Raw genomic sequence first — 26,611 nt, forward strand, 5'->3', positions numbered from 1 at the left:
GAAGAGAGTCTCCAGTGGCCCCGCGCGGACGCCCGTCGCCGCCGTGCGTTTCCGCACGTCTGTGATCCTCGCCACAAAGCTTTTCACGCCGCGTTTGTTATTAAATCACATCTCATTTGCATGTCGCCTTTGCCGCTCATTTGCATATCAAGTGCTCTCCAGCGAGCGCCAAGCTGTCAGCGTCGCTTAGCATCAATTTGCACAGCTGGAACGCGCGCGCGCCAGGTCACTGTGCGTACGCGCGACGCCGCTTTCTCGCACAAGCGGGAAACTTCTTTTCTTCGCCCAATCCTTAAATACGTCACAAGACGACAACAACAAAAAATACTGAATGGTCTTGAGTGATGTCACTTGCAAGTCTTTCAAGAAAGCAAACGCTTAGCTCGATGCTAACACACAACGCATATACAGGCTAACAAGTAGCATCAATCGTTGTGCTGTTGAACACAAACACTGGCAGACATTCTTCATCCGCTGCCAAGAACGAGTGACATTGTTGCAGTCACTTCGTGTCCTTGTGAAAGTCTTCTTCGTCTCTGTCTGCATGACTGTCGACTGCATTATACTGCCCCCAGTGGTCATGTTGTGCACACTGCAATGAATGACTCTCTTGAATTCTTTACATTCTGTGTCATGTTTTGAAGTGTTTGTTCCTTTTTAAAAAACGCACTCCAATCGTTACTTTTTCCTCTCTTAAATTCTCAAGGCAGACATTTTTTTGAGTGTGCCATTTTTGTCCTAACCTTGTTGTGGTGGTGCGTATTTTGCCAGGGTTTGGTGTTTGAGGAGGAGAGGCCGCCGCCCCCCAACCAAGCCCCGCTGGCCCCCATGCTGGAGTTCATCTCGGCCCAGACGGGCGTTCCCGTGGTGGCGGTGGGCGGAGGGGCCAGCCTGGGACGAGAGCCGCAGGTACAAAATTGGCCTGGCTTCATTTCCTGCCGCCCGCTTGCCACGCAGCGTTTTCATGTCAATCAAGGTGTGAATAATACATGAGAGGAGGAAATGAAGTCAGAAGGTGCGCTTGAAGACGAGCACGATGGAAGGTCATCATTAATGCAACAGAAGACAAAAGAACGAGATCTACGACGTCTTCCGCAATATACTGCAGAAGGTCGCAAGGGTGTGCGCACTTTTGCAACATGCGTGAGCTGCTGGCAAACGCCCAGATTTCCATGTGGAAACCTCGTCTGTCCCCCCACAGATCAATAGTTTTCGTCGTCATTCCTAACCCGGGGAAATTGTGAGAACAAATCTTTAAACGCTCTTAAAGTGCCTGTATCATAAAACTCCGCCCCTTCCCTCACGCCATGGGAGACGTGCGGCTGTGTCTTCTCAACACTGCGAGTCCGCACGTGTTTTAATCATCATCATAAAAGCAATAAATGTGACGACGACGTTCAATGATGCCAAAGTGCTCCCGAAAAGCAGCGTGCGCTCGACAGTTGCGGATGTCATTTTGTTCACGAGGCTGACGGCGCGTGGGCAGACTTTTTTTTTTTCTTCTTCTTTTTCTTCTTTTCCCCTTTTTGGACGCATCTGCCAGACGGGAGGAGTTTGACGTTTGAAAAGTGAGTGTTATGGACGTGCGCGATGTCGCGTGCCCTCCCCGTGGCACGGCCTGTCATGTTTGCGCGCGCAACGCTATCGGCAGGCTAACGGAAATTAGCATCCGCGTCAGGGTAGATCTCCACCTTCAAACAACTTGACCGCACACGCAGCAGCAACAAATTGCTACAAAGAGTTTGTTCAAGCACATCGAAACAGCAAAATGTTCACCAGCTTAATGCTAGCGTCAAAAAGGAGGAGCATACATATGTAAAGAGAGCATACAGCATTAAGTGGGGAGCTGCTCTGTCTCTTCTTCTTTTTGCTGTGTGGCTTTTACGACAGCTCAGTGCTGCTTTGACATGTTGTGGCACAACGCGGTACTACGCGCAACTGCCAATTCACACTTGGCGAAGGATTAAGAAATGTTTCAACGAACGGTGTTCGGCTCTCCCAAAAGTTGTTTTCCAAATGTGCAAAATGAGGCGAGCGTCCGTTTTTGTAAGAAGACGAGCGAGTGACGGAAGGCGGCGTGTGGTCCCGGCAGGAGAGCGGCTCCATCTACCTGCAGTTCACGTGCTCGACGGCGCTGCAGCTGGAGGTGATCTTCGAGGTGCTGGAGGAATACGACTGGACGTCCTTCTCGGTGGTGACCACGCGCCACCACGGCTACGAGGACTTCCTGGACATGGTGGACGGCATGACGGACGGCTCCTTCATCGGCTGGGAGAGGAAGAGCGTGGTCGTCCTCAACGTGACCGACGACCCCGGCGGCGCGCGCATCAAACGCGTGCTCAAGGACAACGAGGCGCAGGTGAGGGAGAACGCTGACATTTAGCTTGCAATTGTCTTGTAGTTATTGACATGGAACGTGACAAAGATTCGTTCAATGACGCCGTTTCTATTAGAAAAACGATGAGGTCAAAAATAACCCAAATCATGTCAAATGAAAAACCCACAAACCAGTTTGGCTCATTTTTGAGCCAAACTGCTTTTCAAATAATTTCTCCAGGAAAATGTGGAACGCTGACATTTTGAAAGTACTTCCAAACATGTCGGAACGTTTGGAAGTTGGACTGGCTTGAACGCGCGACAAAATGTGCAAGCGGGAGGTCAACGTTCAATAGCTTGAAAATTTGGGATTCACATTTGGACAGTTTGGACTTTTTTTTCGGTCATGTAGAAGAAAGCAAATCTTTTTTTATTTTGTTTGAAAATGTGGACATTTTGTGACATCACAAGGAAGTGAAAAGAATGGGACATCACACAGCGAGTGCCTGGCGAGTGCCTCGTTGTATTTTTGCACCTCAAACATGCAGTTGCGTGTCACAAAGATGCCGGACACGGCGGCATCCATTTTTTTGCTGGCGGTTGATGGGCGGGGTTTCAATGCGGTCAGTGGACACGCCCACAGGATCAGCGAGGAGGGAGCGCTTGATTTGTTTTTCCCATTTTGAAGCCTCCTTTTCTATACGTGCCGTTTTTTTCTAACCATTAATGGCCGCAATAAATGTGCCTTCCTGTCCCGTACATAATATATCGCGCGCATCTCTTCGGCGTTGGCTGAGGCGGCAGTTCTTCTTGCGTCTTCAGCAGTTAAGGCATCGATAAATCCACTTGATTTGGACTTCCTGTGCCGGTGGTGATCAATGAATCTTTATTTTATTCAAGCCTCGCCATTCTCTTGCTAATAAGTTTTTTAATTGGCTTCCAGCGGGCGCGACAAGCCCACCGAACCACAGCCGTCATGAAAAGCAAATGAGAAGACCATTTTGGGGGGGCTTTTTTTTGGCGTCTCCGCGATTGAAGTCTTTTCACGTTTGTTATCTTCAAAGACGAATCTGGAAACTCGTCTCTGGATTCACTTTGGAAGTTCTTGAAGTGAAACCTGAAGGCAGCACGTTGCTTTCAGGTGTCAGCGTTTGTTATCTGTGCGTCTATTTTATAATATAATATTGAAGGAGCATCCAGGCAGACCAGATGCACTTCTCGCACCCTCGAGGACACGTTCGGATGGAGGGAAAAAGCAACGCGAGCTGCGTTCATTCACATTTTCCTTTTTTCCCGTCACAAACTCGGCTTCCTCTCGCGCCCGCCGGCTCCGATTCCCCCCGAGAGCCTCATTTGCATATCGTCAGTGGACAAATCTGTGGTGGCGACACGTGCGAAAAAAATGCACAAGCGACAAGCTCAACATCCAAAACACGACGGCGCCTCAACGCAACAAACCTCAAATGTGATGAAATGATGAACGAATGAAAGTAGAAAAAATGAATGGATGCACTTGTGATAATTGATGCAATTATGGCTGGAATGATAGTTGGACAGATGAATGGATGATGGATCGATTGATTGATAAAATGATGGATGGATGAATGAATGAATTAATGGTTGGATGGATGGATGGATGGATGGATGGATGGATGGATGGATGGATGGATGATAGCCAGCCAGATAGATGAAATGACAGATGCATGAACTTGACGGATGATGGATGGATACGTGGTGAATGGGTGAAATAACAGATGAATGCATGCAATTAGGATGAATGGATGAAGGTTAGAGTGGGTGAAATGCTGTATGAATGAACTGAAGAAGATGAAAGGAAGGATGAATGGATGAACTGATGAATGGATGGATGACAGAGGGTGAATGAAATGAATGAGTGAAATCAGCGTCCTCCACGTCGTCATCTTCGTGGCGTTCATTTTCCCGCTCTTTTTTGAATGGCTCATTGAATTGCTGCGTTGACTAATTGATGCCGTTGAATGAATGAATGAAGAAGATCAAGTGCGCCACGTGCGATAGTGTACACACCCCATGAAGGCAAAAAGAATGACTTTCTGGTCTGCCGAAAATGCTCACGTCACGCTCGTCGCAGCAAGTCTGAGGAAGGCTTGGTTTATGGCGAACGCTCGGACGTCAACAACCACTTGCGAACATCCATCTTGTACGGCAGGAAAATGGAAAAGGCTCCGAGACGGATCCCTGAGGGCCGCCGCCATGGAGTTGAGCCCACTTCGGCGTCTTTCGCTCTCTTTATTTCCACGCGCTCTATTTCTTTTCTCTTTTCTCTCCCACCGTTGATGTGAGCCGAGGGCATCGCAAATTCGCATTTTTTGTGAAACTTGAACGCCGCGTGATTCTTTGCAGTGTCAAGTCGCTGTATTTGCGTCCAATCTCTGCGGCGCCGTTTGTGTTGTTTGCAAGTGACCCGGAATTGGAGTATTGGAAACGAGTCTCTCCAGTGTCATTTCACTTATTAGAAAGTGGCACCCGAATGCAGCGCGGTGCTTTCGAGTGTCACTGAAAGACTTCTTTCATTTTCCAGCAAATGGAAGTTGAATGCAGCGTGATGCATTCAAGCGTCCCCGGATTTGATTTGAAACCACCGATTGCTCATTTTGCAACCAGGACGACCTGAAAGCTGTTTGCGCGGCGTTCAGGTGTCACTGAGACAAATGTCTCATTTCCCAGCGAGTGGAACCTGAACGCACCGTGATCCTTTCAAGTGTCATTTCATTTTGCAGCACAAACAAGCTGTCATTTCACAACCACTGTCACCTGAAGGCATCGTGATGCTTTCAATCGTCGCCGCGTTTCCCACAAGGCACTATTGCCTTTTCGAGCAAGCGTTACCCTGATTTGAAACGAGTCTCTGTGCCGTCGCGTCCCTTTTGCCGCAATCGTAACCCGAACGCAGCGCGACACTTTCAAGTGTCTTTGAATTGGGAGCAAACGTGTCTTTCCCCGAGCGGCGTGACCTGAACGCACCGTGGCGCTTTCCCGCTTTCCCATCACGAGCGCCACCGCGTTTGTGTGCCGCAGGTGCGTCTGCTGTACTGCTCCCTGGAGGAGGCGGAGCTTGTGTTCCGCGCGGCATGGGCGTCGGGTCAGGCGGGTCCCAGTCACATGTGGTTCGCCGTGGGCCCGGCGCTGTCCGGCCTGGGCCTGGAGGGGCTGCCCAAGGCCTTGTTCGCCATCCGGCCTCAGGGATGGAGGGACGAGCCTCGCAGGTACTGCGCTCCTACTTCCGCCGGGACACGTATGCATATTTCATTTTTCAATTTTCATTTCTTGATGTCATATTTTTCATTTGAAATCCGAATTGAACACTTAAACATTTGACATACTCGTTTATGCCTAATATGCATTTTTATGTTATTACAGTTTTTATGGAAATGTTCTGTACGGCACTGATGATGTATTTTGAGTTTCAATCGTGCGTCCACATGAGATGCCGCGTTCTTATTTGACTGGCAAACACGAGAAGAAGGATTTAGTGATTAAAACGGAGCGCTTGATTTTGTTTGAACCTCATTAACAAATGAGCTCGCGGCCCTCCAGCTCAATTGAACGAGACGCACTTGAATGCATCGCGGTGAACTTTTGTGTGCCGGCGTCAAAGCGGGACGACAGCCAGCGTTGTTTACCGCGGCCTCCGCCAGGCCAGGCGGCGGCGAAGCGCGGCGGCGAAGCGCGGCGGGCTGGCGTGCTTTTAAAAATACATGAGCGAGAAATCAAGCCGGCGTGAAGACAAACAACATTTCCAAGCGGGAGACGCTTTTTTGCCGTTTGTTTTTTTCTCCCCGCGGCGTTGCGAGCGAGCGAGCGAGTCACCGTCTGATGTATGCGACCTCGTCAGACCGCGGGCGCTCGTTCCACTTGAATGCGCTCGCATTTCAGCGGCAGGTGAGGACGCGTCCCTCCCTGATTGGTGCAATTACGCGCAAATGAGAACCAGCAAGGCAGCGCGGTGAGCTCGTGGTAAGCGCATCTGCATCGCCGCTTTGAGGTTTGGCTTCAAGTTTTCCTTCTCATTTCCAAAGGCAAGAAATTGGCCAAAGATGGTGGCAAAGCACACATTTTGTCTAAATGAAGCTCCTCATTCACTTAAATAGGTTTGTTATTTTGTTCTCTGCCACAAAAGGAGCCAACGTTAACATTGCAGCTCAGCTTACCATATGCATCCTGCTGATGTGTGTCTGTCGTCCCCCCCGCAGACGCATCGCCAAGGGCGTGTCGGTGCTGACCCACGGCGCCATGGCGCTGCGGCGGGACCAGGGCGTCGCCGGCCGCGCCCCGTACACCGGAAACTGCCAGAGCGACGGCAACCACACGCAGCGAGTGGCCGACAGAATCAGGTGACACGCAGTCCATCCGGGAAAATGATGCACAAAAAATAGGACAAATACAAATTTGGGAAAATGTCGTACAGGTGGCAGTCATGCTACTAGCGCATTCTTGTACTCGTGTGCTGAATTGTCTTACTAGTGCAGACCTAGTACATGCTGGACCTTAAAGTTCATATCACGCATATGGAATAGAACATTCCATATCCTCAACAAGCCTACCGGTTGGACCTGCTAGTGTTGCTAGTGCAGCGCAATAGTTGACCACTTTGGCGAAATTGTGCACTAGTAGTGTGAGAAACGTTTCTTCTCAGTCGTACTTTCTCTACGGAATTGCCTTACTCGTGAGGACGACCAGTGTACTAGTACATGGATATCTGGATATCGAATAAATTCCAACCACTTCCGATAGCGGTGTTACTAGTAGTCATAATACTAGTAGTCATCGGGCTGAAAATGATGATCGCTCTGCGTGTCCCGCCTTGGATAGAAAAGAAGAAGTCTCGTCGAAGCTCCTCCAGGACACGAGAGCTTCATTTGACCTGGGTGAGGGGTCACGGGGGTGGGCAGCAGCCTTCGGGTGCAGAGGTCAAAGGTGCAGGCAGGAAAGAGCAGCGGAGCAGGTGGAAATAATGCAGACGGACAGACCAGCTCGGGAGGGGGGAGGGGGGGAGGGGCTTGCTTCACAGCAACGGCGCTTGGACTTACTACGAGTACGGATGGGAGTGCTAGTAGTACTAGTCTAGTACAACTAGTCCAAGTAGTGGTGAGAGAATGCGAAAAGCCAGCGCGGAGCCACATGCTGCTTCACCAAGCAACCACGTGGAGCGGCTGCTCTGACACACTCCGTGACAAACGTGGCTTTTTATGTCTCGTCGGCGTGTCGCCTAGCAACCAGCGACTCTGTCACGTCTGTGTGTGTGTGTGTGTGTGTGTGTGTGTGTGTGTGTGTGTGTGTGTGTGTTGGGGGTGGCGGGGGGGCGTAAGTGCTGCTCGCTTGTTTCTGCCACTTTTGAAGAAGTTGTCATGGTGACGCATACATCTTGGCGCACACACGCACAAGCTTGCATGCACAACAACAAAAAGAAAAATACATCAATTCTCATAATAAATGTCTAAAATACACAAAAACAACACACACTGAATGATCGCGTGACGGACAAAGTCGGGTTTGGCACGCATACTTTCAACTTCAGTCCAAATCTGCCGTGCACTTTAACCACGTAAACATCTTGAAAGTGTTTTTCTTCTTCTGCGGTTGGTCCGCCTCCTCCTCCTCCAACGTCTCCCTCCTGCCTGTTTCATTCCGGATGCTTCCAATTTCTTCCTCACCTCCCGCATCTCCGGGCCGGCGCGTCGCCGTGGCAACGTTCGCCAGCGCTCGTGCTCGCCAGCGCTCGTGCTCACGCTGGATATGAAGCTACTTTATTTGCAAGCGAGTTGAGAAGAGGCGAGGGAGGGGCAATTAGCCATGGCTAGCATTTTGCTAATTGGACACAGGTGGGCGCACGTCACATAGATTAAGCGTCCGTTCTTTGTTGACATGTGCCCTGACATCGAGTGACTCCAGTCAAGTCATGTGACAGCAATCCCGCGCCGCCGCTATTCGCCTCCATTAGCGGCGACGAGACCTGCGAACGGCGTCCGGGGGCGTCCGCCTGCCAGCTTTCACGCCGACGACGACGTCGGCCGGCAGACGGACGGACGGACGCATGGGGCCACTTAGCATGCGGCTAGCGCGGCGCCTCGAGGGGGCGTCCGGCCAGCCGTGGTGTGCGACACCTACGGCAGAAACGTCCCAAAGTTATTTCGCGCCAGAACGTCAGCCGGCTACGTGCAAAAGCTTCAGGGATTTTGTTGTTGTTGTTGATTTGGAGTGATTGGCAACAGAAAATGGCCGAAGGAGGTCAAAGGTAGGATCAAAGGTTGGCAGTAAATAAGGCTCACTTTCCAGCTGCACGTGATTGATTTGGACTCACGTAGTCTCAAATCGATGAGCTCAGATGTGAAAGGTCATCGCCGGTGCCAACAAAAGACAGGATATCATTCAGGCAGCACGGTGCGCTAGTGGTTAAGTCGTGAGCCTCGACGTTTTGACGTTCTGGGTTCCAATATGGCCTCTGGAGTTGGCATGTTGTCCCGTTTTCTTTTTTGTACACAGTGTTACAGTGGTTAATATTTGTGGCTTGGCTTTATATCACTTCACAAGTTTTGGGTTCGAATCCCTGGCAAAGTTCTGTTTGGAGGCCCCGTTAGCACGTTAGCTCCATCGGATTTCAGTGGGATGTTGTCTTGTCTATCTCGTCCATGTTATTGGCTGGCGACGCGTCCGTTTTTGGGGGTCTTTTTTTGTGCCCTGGCATCGACTGTCCTTCGTGTCCTTCGCGTTTAGCACAAATTCAGCATCTCTAAAAAATGGACGGATAGGACAAGATTCAAAAACAAACGGCTTCTTGCGCTTACATCAAGCATTTGTTAAAAATTCTACCGAGTAGACAAGAACTGACAACTGAAGAAAACAAAACAAAACAAAACAAAACAAACCCTGCAGGCAATCAAAACAAAATTCAAACGAGAACGTTTTCATAGGTCACAAATCATCGAAAATTCGGACGGCCTGCAAAAGACAAAAAAAGAAAAGAACGACGAGCAATGACAACGTTGGAGTTCAATCGTCTGTTGGCGATCCTGCGGCGCCAGTTGTTGTCGTCTTCATCCAAAATCAAACTCTTCATTCTTCAACCGCAACTAAGAACTTCCTTCCTTCCTTCCTCCCTTCCATTTCCTTTCCTTTCCCTTCCTTCCTTCCTTCCTCCCTTCCATTTCCTTTCCCTTCCTTCCTTCCTTCCTTCCTCCCATTTCCATTTCCCTTCCTTCCTTCCTTCCTTCCTCCCTTCCATTTCCTTTCCTTTCCCTTCCTTCCTTCCTTCCTCCCTTCCATTTCCTTTCCCTTCCTTCCTTCCTTCCTCCCTTCCATTTCCTTTCCTTTCCCTTCCTTCCTTCCTTCCTCCCTTCCATTTCCTTTCCCTTCCTTCCTTCCTTCCTCCCTTCCATTTCCTTTCCTTTTCCTTCCTTCCTTCCTTCCTCCCTTCCTCCCTTCCTTCCTCCCTTCCATTTCCTTTCCCTTCCTTCCTTCCTTCCTTCCTTCCTCCCTTCCATTTCCCTTCCTTCCTTCCTTCCTTCCTTCCTCCCTTCCTTCCTTCCTTGCTCCTCTCCTTGCCATCTTGCCCCCCGAGCCCATCCACGCACACGATTCCCCACTTGACATGCATAACCACAAATCGCATGCGGCAGCGGGTGAGCGAAGTGGAAGGAAGGAAGGAAGGATGGAGCGAGCAGCAGGTAGAGGGCGAAGGGGGGGTTGGCTGGATGGGGGTCCGGGGGGACGGGGGTGCTTGATTCAATAAGCCTGAATGAAAAACGAGCGTCAAGAAGAAAAAGTAGAAAAGTGGAGGGCGGATGTAAAATGGCGGTGGAAAAACACAGAGTGACGCACGCGGAAGACCAACGCAAGGGCTTGATTAAAAAAAAAAAAAAAAAAAAGGTAAGACAAGATCAAATAAGAAAACAAGATAATGAAAAGAAAACGAAAGAGATTAAGATAAGAAAAAATGAAGATAATCCTTAACTGATCTCCAGATTCCAAATTCTGCTACGTTTATTCTGTATATTTGGGATTGGTCACTTCCAAGCAACTTTGATGTCATTTCAAATGATCCAGGGGGCGCTATGTGTACGTTTTTGTCAGCAGCAGTTGTGTGTGTGTGTTTGTGTGTTTGTGTACCTGTGTCAATGCGTGCGGGACTTTCCTCCCCGTCAGCAGCATGAATGAAGGCGAGGACGAGCGCGAGCGCGAGTGCGAGCGCCGCTGACCATTTGGCGGCACGCGTGCGTGTGAGTGAAGGAAGGACGGCAGGACAAAGGCTCCGTCTTGGAACGGGGCCGAGGACAAAACGTGCCGCCGGGAAGCCGAGAAAGCCGGACAAAGAAAAGCGAAAGGCGGCGAGATGACTTTTGTTGAACGGCAGCAAAAAGCGCTTCGTCAACAAAAGCTGAGCGTGTGAAGACGCCGGCGCGCACGCCGTCCGCTCGCCGGCTGCCGTCACGTGACTCGCTAATACGACAGACTTTGTGCCGGAAAGCAGCGCAGCCATTTTGGAAGATCGTTTGGGATTGCCACCATTGTCGGGGACCAGCAGCAGAAAAAAGACGACAACAAAAAGTCTAATTATGCACAAAGTCTGGAAGTTTTTGGGGACGGAAATCTCTCGCAGTCTTCAAAAGCGATCCGTGTCAAGGCCACCTGATTTCCAGAGCACATTTTCGAACGCGTGCGATTGGCTGTCGAGCACTCGGGGGTGTGCCCAAAGCCAACTTGGGAAAGCATTTCATGATGATGATTATTATTATTATTATTTGCACAAAGGCAACCACTGAAGACATTCGCAAGGCAAAGACAACAAAAGTAGTTCAAAAGCAAGAAATACAAAGTATTTTTCAGAAATTGCTAAAAGGTTGTCAAATGAAATGAATGTCAAAAATGCCAAAAAACCTTCGGCAATTAGTGTGCAGCACAACAGCTAAATGCCAATTCACCATGTTTGCTTTGAAAGCTGAGACGTACGAGCCCCACGAGTTCCATCAGGATTTCCTCAATGGAAGGTTTTTGGGGGGGGGGGGGGGGGGGGTCTTTGTTGCTGCATGGAGGCCAAGCAGTTCCACAGAAGAAGCATCAAGCATTAGTTTGCTTTCAACTGGCCTCCATCCACTTTGTGAGTTTCTGAGAATGAGAGCGGACATTTTGAGAGCCAGTCAGGTTGTTTGACGAGCTTCCCGCATTGTTTCGATTTTCCGACCCACCTCTAGAAATGTCTGTAAAGGTCTCCGGATCGCTCTGGAAATCCGCGTGATGTCAACAGCAGTTCCCGTGTGGTCCCATAAATGGCGAGCCGGTCCGACTGGCGTCGTTCAGGTTGGGAACGGAAAGGCGCCAGCCTCGCGTCTCCGGCGCGTGAAGGACGATCACGTCACGCGCGAGAAACGTGACGGCGCCGAGGTGACGTTTTGACGGAGGAGACGAGCAGGGAGAGGGCAACTCGTACACGCAAACGCACAAAACGCACACACGACGACACGACAGATGTGAGGAAGTCGAGCAGACGCGCTAACGAGCGACGAGGGACGCCATTTTGTCTCCTCGGTGGCATGATGTCAAGATCAATCTTCTGCTTTGACGCGCTCGTTTTGTGACATTTGTTTTTTTGTTTTTTGACTGGCTGCCGTCCAGTCTTTTCGCTTGCCGTGCTGACTGGTCGCCCTCGCGGGGCGTGTGTGAAAATCAAAAGTGTTTCGTGTCCTTCCTCAGTTAGTCTCATGCTACATTGCGCTCATTCATTGGACGCCGCCAATGGCCAATCAGAGCCTTGCAAACAGCCGGAAGGCCAAACAAAATGGCCGCGCCTCATCACAAACACGATTCCACATGATCGACGGCCGTCGCAAGCGAGCGGCATTCCTCGGATTGTCAAACTTGCTTGTGAACTTTTTCCTCCGGGGAGCTTCCGGATGTTTACCGGCGTCCATCTTGTTGCGACGACATCCACGTAGCAAGAAGCAGGCTGGGAAATTGTCTCGTTTATCTCGGACACAAACGGCAACATTTTTTGGGGGTGTTTCTTCCTCGTCTTTTCTTTTTTAACGAGCGACATCGTGTTCGCTTGCGTCGCTCGCATCGCTCGCTCGTCTGGTCTCGTGTCAATCTCACGCGCTGGCATTGATTTCAGCGCTGCAGTGCGTGCGACCAATCAAACGGCAGTCGCAAGTGTGTCTTTTTTTTCCCGTCACGCGACGAGCGTCCCAGCGCCATGACGACAAACGGACTCACTGCCGCTCGGTCAAAGCCACCAATGAGATGGCTCGGCAAGCGGCTGATCAATTTGGTGGCGACCAATCGATGACGTCATCAGGTGCGCTGCGGAAAATCAAACAACTTTTGCTGGACGTTTTTTGGAACTCTCTTTTTTTGTACGTTTGTTTGTTTTCAGGTACTTCACCAACATCTCCATCGGGGGGCGGGACTACTCGTTCAACGACGACGGCTACCTGTCCAACCCGCTGCTGGACGTCATCTCATACAACAACGGGCGCGGGTGGGAGGAGGTGAGTGGCACGGTGACTTTTTTCGCGCTCCCCCAAAGAATTGCGGCAAAAAAAGACGCCGGTCAAGTTGGGTCACCGCAAGTTGAGGTGGAGTCGGTCGGCTACTTAACCACTCGTCTGTCATCAATTGCTCGTTAGTGGCAATCTTAAGGGCACAGAGAGCTTTGATTAATAAAATGACCAGTGGGAAATTGGCTGCTTGGTCAATCAATCATTTGGATTGTTGGGCAATAGGTTTGTTAAGTAGCTAAGTTTGGTTGGTTGGTTGGTCAAGTGAATGACGGGTTGGTTAGTTAGTTAGTTAGTTAGTTAGTTGATTGGTTGTTTGTTTGTTATGTGGTCAGTGGGTTTGGTTAATTGATTAGTCATTTGGTTGGTTGGTTGGTTGGTTGGTTGGTTAGTGGGCTGGTTAGGTAGGTTGTTCAACTGATTGGTTGGTTAGTTTGAATAGTCAAATGGTTGTTGTTAGGTTGGCCAACGGATTATCAATGGTTCATTTCATTAGTGAACTGATTGATTTATTGATCCATAGCTTGCTGGTTATTTGGTCACTTGGTTAGTTGGGTGGTTTGGTTGGTTAGCCAATTGATTGGTTGGCTAGTTAATACATATATATAAATACATAACGTAAATACATTGATTTTAAAAACGGCCTTAATTAGTCTATCAATTGGTTTGTTGGTAGGCTAGTCAAGTGAGGGTTGGTTGGTTAGTTAGTTGGGTGGTTGATTGGCTAGGTAATTAGTCAATTGATTGGTTGGTTGGAAGGTTGGTCAAGTGATTGCTGTTTAGTCAGCTAACGAGTCAAATGAATGATTGATTGATTAGGTCAATTGATCGATTGGTTATTTGGTCAGTGGGTTGATTGGTTGGTTGGGTACATGATTAGTCAATTGAAGGATTGGTTGGTTGCTGTTGACATGTGATGGGGGTTGTCGTTGTCAGGTAAGGCCGGCGAAGGATCTTTTCGCATCGCATCGCTCGTCTGTTGTCCTGCTTGGTGACACTGAGATCATCTTTGGCTCGGGGAGAACGAGTTGTTGGCTTGTTGGTTAATCACTTGATTTGCTGCCTGATTGATTATTCCATTGACAGGCTGGTTAGTAATTGGTTGACAGTCATTTGAAAGTAGGGCGGCGTCTGCGTCACATGACAGCAAGCAGAAGCGCCGCCCGCCGATGTGATTTTAGCGCCTGAACTTTAACCATCAAACGTGAGCGACGCAAACGCGCGGCCGACCCGCTTGACCCGACTCCGGTCGAGGAAATGTTAGCGACCGATCCCAAATAAATTTCCTCATTTGACAGCTGAGCAAAAGGTCGTTTATTTTTACCGCGTCCTCGTTTTCTCGTCATCTTTTCTCTGTTTATTTTCCTCTTCGTCACCTTTTCACACTTTGCCAATTGCTCTTCCGGCATCCACTTCATCTTCATCTTCATCTTCATCATTATCATCATCATCTCTTTTATTAGCACTTGACTTGATTCTGTCATTTTGCTCTTTTTTTTCAACCTTCTCATCATTTGGAACTTTTGCTCGTCAGGTGAAAGTGTTGCACTTGCCTGATGCACAACAATACGCAAGCCAACAATAAAAAAAAAAATATATATATATATATATTTTTTTTTAAAGCATGATGATAGCTCGCACCTTTCAAGGGCACAAACAAATTAAAGAATAATAAATCAATAGAAAAATCAACCAAATTACAATATAAACAAATTCATTGAGGGATAATAAACAAATTGGAGAGTAATTTAATTAAAGAATAATAAACCAAGATTGATCAACTGTTTCACAAATATTACATTAATTAAAGGATAAGACAACAAACAGATTAGAGAATAATTAGACTATTAAAGAATAATAAACTGATTAGAAGAGAGAAACTGATTATAATATGGATATCATTTTAAAAGAACAATATTAGATGAGTTTATCCTTCATCCAAGTTTATTATTCTGTAATCAAATGAAAGAATGATCATGATTAAATTAATTTACTTTTAATTCACTACTTTATTCTTTTAATTAACAAAACAAATTGAGAATAATAAACCAATTGAATGATCTATATGATTGAATAAACTAATTAATAAAATGTTTTACTAATTCGAGAATTAGTGATGAAACAATAATAAACCTATTAAAATACTAAAAAGAACAATAAAGCAATTAAATAATTATTGACCTAGTTTATTGTTTTATACATTTCTCTCTTCTCAAATGAAAATAAAATAACCACCGAATTACTTTATTTTTTATTTTTTTATTGTGCAATTACATTCAATATAAACAAATAAATATACAATTTTAAAATTCATTAAAATATAAATAAATATGAAAAATAATGAATTTAAATTCCATCCATCTGCATAGGAAAAAAGAATTAAATGATCATTATAAATAATAAATAATGTCATTGAAAAATGATTCATAAAAGCACATTGAATTTCTGGCACCAACATCAAACCATGGTTAGCGAGAGGCTATGCTAATGCTAGTCGAACGCTAGGCTAGGCGATTAAGTGCGTGTGTACGTGTTTGCACGGCAGGTGGGCTGGTGGGAGAACGGCCACCTGCGTCTGCGCTACCCGCCGTGGTCGCGCTACGGCCCCTTCCTCAAGCCGCTGGACGACGCCCAGCACCTGCGAGTGGTCACGCTGGAGGAGCGACCGTTCGTCATCGTGGAGCCCGCCGACCCGGGGACCAGCTCCTGCATTCGCGATTCGGTGCCCTGCCGCATGCCCCTCAACGCCAGGTACCGCTCGTCACTTTTCCCAGCCGGCCTTTTAGGCCCGCAGTACCGCATTTGGCCACAACGAGCTCGGGGCAGCGCTGAGCTCGGATGCGAGAAGAAGACGTGCACTCGCTTGCGATCAGATTTGTTGACCGTGCAGATGCTGTTTGTATGCGTTGCTGCTCCGTGGATGGAAAGTTCCTCCTCGTCCTCCTCGTCCTCCTCTTCATCTCCTACTTCTTCCTCCTCTTCCTCATTCTCTACTTCCCTTTCCACATCTCCTCTTTCTCTTCATCCTCAATTCTTCCTGTTCTCCTTCTCTTCCTCTTTTCATTCTCTTCATCTCCCTCCTCATCCTCCACTTCTCTTCTTCCTTGTCTTCCTGCTCCTCCTCCCTTCCTTTTTCTCTTTCACCTCATCTTCCAGCTGAACCTCTTCCTCAGTTCTTCCTCCTTCCCCACCTCCTCATCCTCTCTGCAGTTTTTCTTCTCTTCATCAAATTCAGTTTTCATCCTCCTCATCCTCTACTTCTCTTTCTCCTATTTTCCTTTCATGTCTTTCTCATCCCTCACTTCCCCTTCTCTTCCAATTCATCTTCCTCCAGCACTTCCTTCTCTAACGTTCTCCTTTTGCCTCCACTTCCTGCTCTCGCATGGTTGACGTTGCAAATAAGAATCTCAAATGCCTTACGTGGATGAATAGAGATTTAAAAAAACAAAAAAAAAACAACCTCTTCCTCCTCTTCCTCGTCTTCCTCCTCCTTCCCGGGCTGGAAGTTAATGGCTCCCACTAACCTGATTAGAGCTCATCAGAGGAAAGTGCACGTGCAGACGCACAAATCAACGACGACTTGCCGTTTGCAGCGAACGCATCGTATGAATGCAAATGGAAGATGATGAATATGGAAAGCGTGTTTCTTTCCGTAGATCAACGCGCAGGAGGTTTGAAAGTCGCTGGTTAATAATCACTGGCCTCATAACCATCACCGTGTGTGTGTGTGCGTGTGTGTGTGTGTGTGTGTGCGTGTGTGTGTGTGTCTTATATGTGTGTGCGTGCGTGTCTGTGCGAGATAAGCTACCTGCTGGCGGCGCACGGCCTGGCTGGCCAATGGCAGATAAGAAGTCTGTCCTCTATCCATTTGATTGGCCAAAAGAGAATACTGCTGTACTTTTTAATTCACCTGCTGTTACCCTACACGCACACACGCACGCACACGCACGCGCACGCACACACACACACACACACACACACACACACACACACACACACACACACACACACACACACGCGCGCACGCACGCACACACACACACACACACACACAGTTCTGCGTAAGCTGGTATTTGTCATCGTGTTTTTTTCCAAGGTTGCCTTCAAGGTCCTCGTTTTGGTCCAAGTCGGACCTTTAGCGATTGTCTGTCCTGTTGCTCGGCAAGGACGGACGCGCAACACTTGAAGGACTTTGATGTCTTGCGCGTGCCACCCGGCAATCGTGTGAGCGACAATTTGCTCCGCCTCTTTTCCGGCAGGAGGGGGAGAGAGGAGAAGCGGCAGTAAAACAGGCCAAAATCCAGAGGTCAGAAGCGTGAGACGAGTTCAGGCACAGCCCCAGGATTTTTTTTTTCACTCTCCCGGGGCCTTGACTCGGAACTTGACCAAGGCTGACGGAATCGTTTATAAATATATTTTCGGGGAAAAAACTCATCCAATGGGGGAGGGACTAACTGAGGCTACGCAGATTTCTGACTGGGCTGCAGCACTTCATAGCATCGTCCCAGGACGAGTGGAATGCTCTGAATGATTGCATGAAAATCCCAGAATGGGGAAAAAGTCTTATGTTGAGATTTAAACATTTATATACAGTCGCTGACTGAAATTTCTGCAGGTAAGGCATCGAGAGTACTGATGGCCGAATCTGGGGAGGAGAAAGCTGTGGGTGGTTGGGCTAATTATTGCAAAGGATTTCGAAATTTCGTAAATTATTATTTTATTTTTTTTATGCTGTGTTTATGAAAAAAGAACAAAAGGGGAAAAAAAACCAAAATATCACATAACACAATTTTCATGTTGGGTAATAAATTTCACAAGGTGATAACTTTCACATCTTAATGTGAAAAGTTATCTGCTTTCAACGTGAAAATGTGAAACTTACCATGTTAGGTGAAATTAATCGCGTTATAGCGTGAAAATTATTATTATTAGTATGTTGAAATGCAAAATGTGTTTGGAGTTATCATGTGAAACTAAAACATTAAAGGGAAATTGATCGCGTTGTAGCGTGAAACGTTCACATTATAACGTGAAATCACGTTGAAATGTATGAAGTTATTGCACACGAAAAGAAACTTATCACATGAAAATATGAAACTGGCCATGTTGAAATGTGAAAATGATCGCGAGGAAACGTGAAATGTATTGGACGGAAAAATGAATTGTGATTGCGATTGTGAAACAAATGGATTTGCCCAAAAGTGGGCTTGGAATTGTGTGACAAACGCTTTGCGTTGCAGCCAGACGGTGGAAAGCACATCTCCCATGAAGCATTGCTGCAAAGGCTTCTGCATCGACGTCCTGAAGCGGCTGGCCAAGATCGTGGGCTTCACCTACGAACTCTACCTGGTCACCAACGGACGCCACGGCAAGAACATCGACGGCGAGTGGAACGGCATGGTGGGCGAGGTCGGTTCTGGCGCGCGAGGGTCTTCGCGGCGGCGGCCGCGCTTCCCGCTCAAGGTTCCTCCTTTTCCGCAGGTGGTGTCCAACAGGGCCGACATGGCCATCGGCTCGCTCACCATCAACGAGGAGCGTTCGGAGGTGGTGGAGTTTTCCGTGCCCTTCGTGGAGACGGGCATCAGCGTCATGGTTTCCCGGAGCAACGGCACCGTGTCCCCGTCCGCCTTTCTGGGTGAGTTGGCCGCCCGGCGTCGTGTTTGGGGCCAGCCCAGTCGCGGGCCCAGGCCGGAACTCGGGTCGACACAGTCGGCGTGGGGGGGGCAACGCGGGCGACGCTTGCTGCCTGACGCCGTTCAAAACGGAATCCAAAGCGGCCGACTTGCGGTCAAGTGCAAAGACGCCGGCGCGGCGTTCACATTCCGCCGGCGCGGCGTTCACCTTCTGCCGGCGCGGCGTTCACCTTCTGCCGGCGCGGCGTTCACCTCCTCCCGAGTGCCGCAGTGCACCCCCAAAGAATGCAGATGACGTTCCGTGTGGCTTTACGGCAGATAAGTGCGAAGAAGTAATACTCCCGCCGACGCGGCGTCAATCTGGGCCGGCCTCTCTTTTTAATTTGCTGCGGTAATTCCACCTGCGTCGGCACACTTTGATGCGCTCGCCAAATGAGAAAATGAGACGCGGCCGACAAAAGCGCGCGTCCAGCCGGCGTCGAGGGAGCGAGCGGCAGAAATGAAGGACAAAAGGCATTTTCCCAACACGCCCGCTCCGCATCCGACCTCACGCCCGCTCGTTAAAGGAGACCGCCTCGTTAACGAGTCAAATGTTATTGCGCGGGCGGCCGCCAGTCAGCTCGTTAAGCCAATCAGCCCTGCGCGGCGTCTTTATCTTCACATTGGCCGCATTTTATGGCTGCACCATCTCTTCATTAAAAGAATTACAGGAGGGCCGATCGAGGCTCAACGCTTTCACCGAACGAAGGATGCATCGTTATGTCGTTCGGAAAAGAAAGTCGGACGGCAATCATTTGGCCAAGGGTGCGACCGCCGAGGACACGGTCTACCGAGTATGCGTCCTTCCTCAGGAGGCGCCCCGGCAAGGAAGCGCCATCGTGTGACTCAAGAGCGAAACAGGGCAGATCTTAACAAAGGTGCACCGTTTAGCCTCTTTGAATGCAGCCTAGCAAGGATGAATCCTACCAAGGTGGCAACGCGATGACCTTTGAGGCCTAAGCGGGTATTGTGACACGTTTTGGGCTTTCTGATGGTTCTGTCCAAGCCATTTCAAAATAAAATACTGTCCGCGGCTTTAAAATGAAAGGTCGTCTCACATATTAAAAAATTCTAATCAAATACAATCTCGCTTTACAATCTAAAAAAAGCAGCCGGCGTCTTCCTGTGACATCCTGTTCGATAACGAACATCACTTGATATAAATAACGATGTTATGATGATGTCAACTAACAACAAAAAAATCACTTTGCGATGGCGTAAGCATCAGTTCGCCCGTCGCCGCTAATGAGTCATTTTACGAGGCTGGCTGCTAATAACAAATAACGCACTTGTCTGAAATCAAGCGAGGTAAATATTTACAAGTCGTCCCCCAGACGGCGAACGTCTCCTCCAACATTTCTTATTAATGCGCCAACGTCAATCGAGTGCAACTAAGAAGCCTTTTATGACTCGCTCCCCGCTGAGCGTCTCTCGCTCAAACACGCAGCAGGTGACAACACGCACGCACACACACGCACGCACACGCACGCGCGCTGGGGCGCCTCGGCGGAGATCGGGTTGCGTCCCCGAGGTTGCCTTTGATGCGATGAGAGGCGAGCGGAATCCTCAATTCTCAATTCAATTCTCTCAGTCAAATATTTTGAAGTTCTTACTATACATTCTTTATGGAGTTTGTACAATATACAGTAATTATGCATTTTATACAATGTATACTTTTTTGCTTGACCAAGGTTGCGTTCTATCTAGGATGCATCCTACCCGTTTTTGAGGAACTTTATTTGCTTACACATCGTTTACAAACACATTCAAAATCCAAATACAAAACAAGCTAAACACGATTTACACAAAAGATTGCCAGTCTTTCAAAACACACCAAATTCGAATAGTCCAGTGATTTACAATTTTCTTTTCTTACGTATATTCTTCATGCACATAACAAACCTACTTGTTTTTTTTCCCCACATTTGTTTGAAAATATATATTTTTTACTATATTTACTGTACGTGGTTCCACCGTGTTACCGTGTTAGTTCGTTTTTTTTCCCTCCCTCACATCTTGCCTCGGACGCAACCGACTTAGGATGCAGTCCGCCAAGCATGCGTCCTTTCAAGGTTGCACCCTACCAAGGATGCATCAGGTCATTCAAAAAAAAACAAAAAAAAGACTATATGTCTCGCCTAAGACGCAACCTACCAAGTTGCTTTCTGTCAAGTTTTCAACATTTTGTTTCGTTTTTTTATAAAATGTATCCCAGCTCGAATGCAGCGAATTTTTGCGGGCCGTGAATGTTGCACAAAAGTTCCCCAAAGTTGACGCCAGCCGTGCGTTGGTGTTGCAGAACCGTACAGCCCGGCCGTGTGGGTGATGATGTTCGTCATGTGTCTGTCGGTGGTGGCCGTCACCGTCTTCGTCTTCGAGTTCTTCAGCCCCGTCGGTTACAACCGCAGCCTGCAGAGCGCCAAAAGTAAGAGCGCCAGCCGCCCCCGAGCCGCCCCCGAGCCGCCCCCGAGCCGCCCCCGAGCCGTCCGAGGCCTCGAAGCTCAATCTTGTCATGTCGTTGAGCGCGAGCTTGACTTGATTGATTGTCCGTGATCATGTGATCAATGTTGCCTTTCATGTCGGGCCTGCGCGTTCCGCCGGCTGCGACTTTGGAGGTGGAAAACCCGAGGAAAAAAAAAAACGCTCCTTTGTTGAGCCGTTAACATCATCAAACAAGGAAAACCCTTTTCAACAGATGGGCCAATACTTTTCATAACAAATATCACATCAACGTGCCTGGCAGTGACGACGTTTTAAAATGCATTCTCTTCCGAAGAGTGATCATTATTTCCTGCTTTTAATTGGGTAATTGGGAATAATAATAAAAAAAACAATTTCACATTTATGTTGCAAATGTATAATTGATGTAAATATCAGCCAAACGATTTCATTTGAATTTTATTTATTTATTATTTATTATTATGATTAGCGAGTGTTTCATTGACGTGAATCCATTGAATGCCTCCATTTCACGCGCAATGTGTCATTCCTTTGTTCTGCCGGTGGTCAGCCATGTTGTTTGTCTCAGGCGACGTGTCCCCTGTTTGTCCCAGAGTCGGGCGGCTCCAAGTTCACCATCGGCAAGTCGGTTTGGCTCCTGTGGGCGCTGGTCTTCAACAACTCGGTGCCGGTGGAGAACCCGCGAGGAACCACCAGCAAGATCATGGTTGGTCTGCGCTCGGAAAAGCTTCTCGGGCGCCATTCAAACTTCCGAGGAGGTCAGACACACTTTGAAGGGCTTTAACGGCGTTAGCGGGACGCGCTGGCGAGGACCGACGCGTCCTCGTTTGCTTGAGGGCTCTCCACCAATCAGGCGGAGAGCTCATCAGCCGCTCTCGCAGCAGGCAACTTTTGATTGATGCTCTTCAACTCATCACAAAAATAGACAAATCAATTTGTGATAGTCAACAACGCCGCTTCAGCAAACTTTCTTTGAAGTGGAAATTGTTCCCATAACGATGGCGAGCAGCGATTTTGTTTGATTGATCTGGTTTCGATGATAAGCGTGTGTCTGAGAAATACTAACTTTTTTTTTCCGCTTCCCTTCGGGCCGCTTAAAGAACGAATAGCTAATGTCGCTACTTCAGGAATATGCAAATGCAGACCATTCCGTCCATTTCCCTGAACTGCGTATCGCAGGCTTCCCCAGTCCTGGTGGGTCGGTCCTCGGGGGCCTGCAGGTTTTGGCTATATTTCCGTCCTCCAACACGCCTGATTCCGATCATGGGCAAGTCCTGCTCTTTCCAATCAGGGAAGATCTCAAACCTGCGGTGAGCGGGATTGGGGAAGCCTGCCGGGAATGCTGACATGCATCCCGAACGCTGAGTGGCGCAAACCGGAGCAGAAATGCGACGCGGGTCAAATGCGAGCAGACCAGATTGGAAATGCAGGCGGTGACATCACCAGGTGTGATGCAGCTCTATGTCACACGGCTGTACGTCAGCGGCGATGTCACGCACGCACGCACGCACGCACGCCCGCACGCCATGTCCGGCCCGTGTCCCGCGAGCCCACGTGAGAATGAGCCCGCTGTACGCGCTGGCGCTCTTCGTGGCGTGGCTCTACGTCAGCCTGGCGGGCTACCTGCTGTGCGTCCTCACCTTCTCCCTCGTCCTGCAGCTCTTCTCGTAGATTTGCGTCCGGCGAGCCGCGATTTGCCTCCAAGTCAAATTGACGGCCGCGTATTTGCCGCCCGCCGCCGCAGGTGCTGGTGTGGGCCTTCTTTGCCGTCATCTTCTTGGCATCCTACACCGCCAACCTGGCCGCCTTCATGATCCAGGAGGAGTACATCGACACCGTGTCGGGACTCTCGGACAAGAAGGTGAGGTCGAGCGGCGCCGGGATTCTTCAAGACAAATCATTGATTGGCTTCCGGCATTTTCTCCGCTTGGTTTTAGTCGAGGAGCAAAGCGCAGAAATGTTACCGTAAGAATGGACAAAACATTAGGTACGCCCCGGATTCTCCACGACTGCTACGAGCATAGTATAGTAGAGTATACTACTAATAGTAGTACAGGGGTGGGCAAACTGGGTCCTGGAGTCCTGCAGGTTCTGGAGGTTTCCCTCTTCCAACACAAGCTGATTCCAATCAACGGGATCGTTATCAGGCTTACGCTCTGCTTGCTGATGGGCTGATCGTCTGAATCAGGTGTGTTGGAGAAGGGAACCATCCAAAACCTGCAGGACTCCGGCCCTTGAGTTTGCCCACCACTGTGCTCGTACCTAGTACCGCCTGCTAGTACTTTGTACCCAATAGTACCTGCTACCCAATAGCACCAACTAGTACCTGGTGCCTGCTAGTACCTGTTACCTTTTGCATGTTGTCCTTTTCGTGAATTCTCGGATTCCAATCTCATCTCATCTATTAGAAACGATCCAGCAAATCTAACGGACTGAGCAGATTTTCTTTCTTCTTTCTCAGCGCTTTCGTCCTGTTTTTTTGTCCTTCTCCAGTTCCAGCATCCCACCGAGCAGTACCCGCCCCTGCGCTTCGGCACGGTGCCCAACGGCAGCACGGAGGAGAACATCCGCTCCAACTATCCCAACATGCACCAGTACATGATCCGCAACAACCAGAAGGGCGTGGAGGAGGCCATCGACAACCTGAAGACCGGGTGAGTGACGGACGGGACCGCGACGACGGGACCGCCACGACGGGACCGCGACGGACGGGACCGCGACGACGGGACCGCGACGACGGGACCGCCACGACGGACGGGACCGCCACGACGGACGGGACCGCAACGACGGGACCGCGACGACGGGACCACAACGGCGGGACCGCCACGACGGACGGGACCGCAACGACGGGACCGCGACGACGGGACCGCGACGACGGGACCGCCACGACGGGACCGCGACGACGAGACCGCCACGACGGGACCGCCACGACGGGACCGCGACGATGGGACCGCCACGACGGGACCGCGACGACGAGACCGCCACGACGGGACCGCGACGACGGGACCGCAACGACGGGACCGCCACGACGGGACCGCCACGACGGGACCGCCACGACGGCGCCACGCGCTCGTCGCTCTCTCGGACGTTTCGCCTTCCGTCGCGCTCGTGTCGTTCGACAGCTCGCGTCTTCCGGGTTCAAGGATCCTCCTGCGCTTCTCGGAAACGCATTTCGCACTTATTGCCAATTGCAGCTTGGTCGCCATCTCCGTCCGTTGCTTCTCCTCACTCGGGTCTCGTTTGGGTTTTTGCTGGAGCGTTTCGCAGACCACTTCTGGCAAAAAGTGGACTCCAACCTGGACTGGACTCAATCGCAGGACACATTTTGAGCCAATAAACAACGGCGGCACTTGTTAAAAACACTCGAGACTGGTTTGGTCTCAAGACCACATTTTGAAGGTTTTGAGTCCCGAAAGTCTTGATCTTGTCTCGGTCTCAGATGGGCCAGATGTGTGTTTTCAGCCGATGGATTTTCATCAGGCCCCACGTGCACGTTGAGGCGCCAAAACTCTGCCCTCTCTCGTTGCAATTTGAGATTTCTGCATGTTGTGCTTATAAAGAATTACAGACACGGTTTTTAGCTGTCACAAGTATTGCAAAGAAACTGAAAATGAAAGAGGGAATGCTCTTTAAAGGATCTTTGTGCAGTTTGTCACTTTTTTACTCGTGACCGCCACCTCTGGCCTAAAGCGTAACTGCAGCATCTGCGTCAGGCTCCTTCATGGCGCACGATCTTAAAGCGACAGCCACGGTTGGCGAATGAAGACATGACTTCAAATGAAAGAAACTGTGGAGTCCGCACACTCGACTATAAAGGGAAGATTTCAGCTGATCGGTGCAGTCAGAGTCAGTCAGGGCTCTTCGTACTCATCTGGGCATTGGTGGCGCACGCGCGATTTTGAAAAAGCGACGACAACGTGACCTTTTTTAAACGGCGCGATGCTCAACCTTGTCACGGTTGAGAAAACAGGATGTGGTCTGATCTTGATCTTTGTCTTGACTTGGCGTGGTCTGGCCTCTGCCTTGGCGAGTTCTGGTCTCCGGCAAGTCTTGGTCTGGGATTGTGTCTGGTCTTGAGCAGCGTCTTCATGTTCCCCGTTTTCCGTCCCGTCCTCGGCGTTCTGCTGCCGGAAGACGCTCGACAGCTGGCGAGCGCAAACGGGAAGAATGTTGAATGGGCGGCCGAGGAGCTCTTCGTCATGTCCGCACACAACCATCATCATCATCATCGTCATGAGACGAGACTTTGATGTGTTTGTCGGACTTGACGACTGGTCGCCGCCAAACATGACGAATCAACTTCCACCAGCTTTTCCAAATGCTTGTGACTTTTTGCCCAACGTGTTTTTTGTTTGATATTTACGTGCGCGTGTTTGTTTGTTTTGTGTGCAGTAAATTGGACGCTTTCATCTACGACGCCGCCGTGCTCAACTACATGGCCAGGAAGGACGAAGGATGCAAGGTGACGGACCGCTCATTGGCAAAGTGACGGACGGACTAAACCAGCCCACGGACGACAACCTCGTCAAGCATCTGACTTACGAACAACCGGAAAAAAGACTTGACCCGAACGAAGTAACGAGCCCTCTGACTGACAAACGGACGGACAAACCCAAGTGCCACTACGTTGGACCGACCAACTAACCACCTGAGAGACTGAGACTAACCAGACTGGCTGGCTAGTGATGACCTCGCCAAGGAACTGACTTATGAACTCGTTCAAACCTGTAAACACGTTGTTGTTGTTTTAAATGCAGAAGGCTTTGGTGCAGCTGCTGACCTGGAGAGGCAGCAATGGTAGTTATTACAAAAAACGGAGTATAAGAGATCAACCAGGGCCATGTTGGGGGAAAAAAAGCTCATGTACTCATCATTTAAATGGATTTTTAAATAATGATGAAACTTCGCTATATTCTAATGTTAATTGTTGCAAAACGGGTACAAATGTACTTTTTTTTTTCCTGATGAAAGAAGAGACTCTAATCTTTCTTTTGGTAGCGCCCATGTTTTCCGGGAGCAAAGGGTCTTGCTTTAGTCAAAATGGCTGCCAGTCAATGAATTAATGAACTGTCTGACGGGAACGAGCAGCTGACCAATGAAGCGCCTAACTGGCAAACTAGTAACTGAAAGACCTGATTGACGGATCCAGATAACAAACGGACCAATATGTCCTTGATGTCCATCTTCATTGTGACCCGAGGACGGGCGGTTTTGGATCTCCTCGCGGCACGGCAGCAGAATCACGTGGGATGTGTCAGCGCAGGACGACGGCGACGACTCATCTTTTGCCGATTTGTCTCCACAAGGTGATGACCATCGGCTCCGGCAAAGTCTTCGCCACCACCGGCTACGGCATCGCTCTGCACAAGAACTCCCGATGGAAGAGACCGCTGGACCTGGCGCTGCTGCAGCTGGTGGGAGACGGTACGAGACGTCTTCCCATTTGGAAAATTGACAAACGAACACATTGATGCAGGTTCGTTTCGATCGCAGGTGTGCAAACTCGGTCCCCGAGGGGCGGAGTCCTGCGGCTTTTGGATGTTTGCGTTATCATGCTTATGCAGAGCTTGCTGATGAGCTTCAGGTGTGTCGGAGAAGAGAAACCCGCAGGACTCCGGCCCTGGAGGACTGAGT

The 26,611-nt window shown here is 49.3% G+C and overlaps 1 protein-coding gene across 2 annotated transcripts in view; it reads left to right on the forward strand.

Moving 5' to 3' along the window:
• grin2da (glutamate receptor, ionotropic, N-methyl D-aspartate 2D, a) overlaps window positions 1–26,611 on the forward strand; it is a 52,002-nt gene that overhangs the window by 17,974 nt on the left and 7,417 nt on the right. For both annotated transcript variants that reach the window (XM_086062292.1, XM_086062291.1), the window contains exons 3-16: window positions 772–909; window positions 2,093–2,359; window positions 5,374–5,561; window positions 6,549–6,689; window positions 12,722–12,836; window positions 15,391–15,596; window positions 18,086–18,254; window positions 18,327–18,480; window positions 20,817–20,942; window positions 21,571–21,683; window positions 22,722–22,838; window positions 23,471–23,631; window positions 25,370–25,439; window positions 26,284–26,401. In XM_086062292.1, the coding sequence (XP_085918418.1) occupies window positions 772–909; window positions 2,093–2,359; window positions 5,374–5,561; window positions 6,549–6,689; window positions 12,722–12,836; window positions 15,391–15,596; window positions 18,086–18,254; window positions 18,327–18,480; window positions 20,817–20,942; window positions 21,571–21,683; window positions 22,722–22,838; window positions 23,471–23,631; window positions 25,370–25,439; window positions 26,284–26,401 (2,083 nt within the window). The remainder of the gene's footprint in view (window positions 1–771; window positions 910–2,092; window positions 2,360–5,373; window positions 5,562–6,548; window positions 6,690–12,721; window positions 12,837–15,390; window positions 15,597–18,085; window positions 18,255–18,326; window positions 18,481–20,816; window positions 20,943–21,570; window positions 21,684–22,721; window positions 22,839–23,470; window positions 23,632–25,369; window positions 25,440–26,283; window positions 26,402–26,611) is intronic.

This window comes from Leptonotus elevatus, chromosome 19 (assembly GCF_054856555.1).
Source record: "Leptonotus elevatus isolate MCC_2025b chromosome 19, RoL_Lele_1.0, whole genome shotgun sequence".
Taxonomy (NCBI): domain Eukaryota; kingdom Metazoa; phylum Chordata; class Actinopteri; order Syngnathiformes; family Syngnathidae; genus Leptonotus; species Leptonotus elevatus.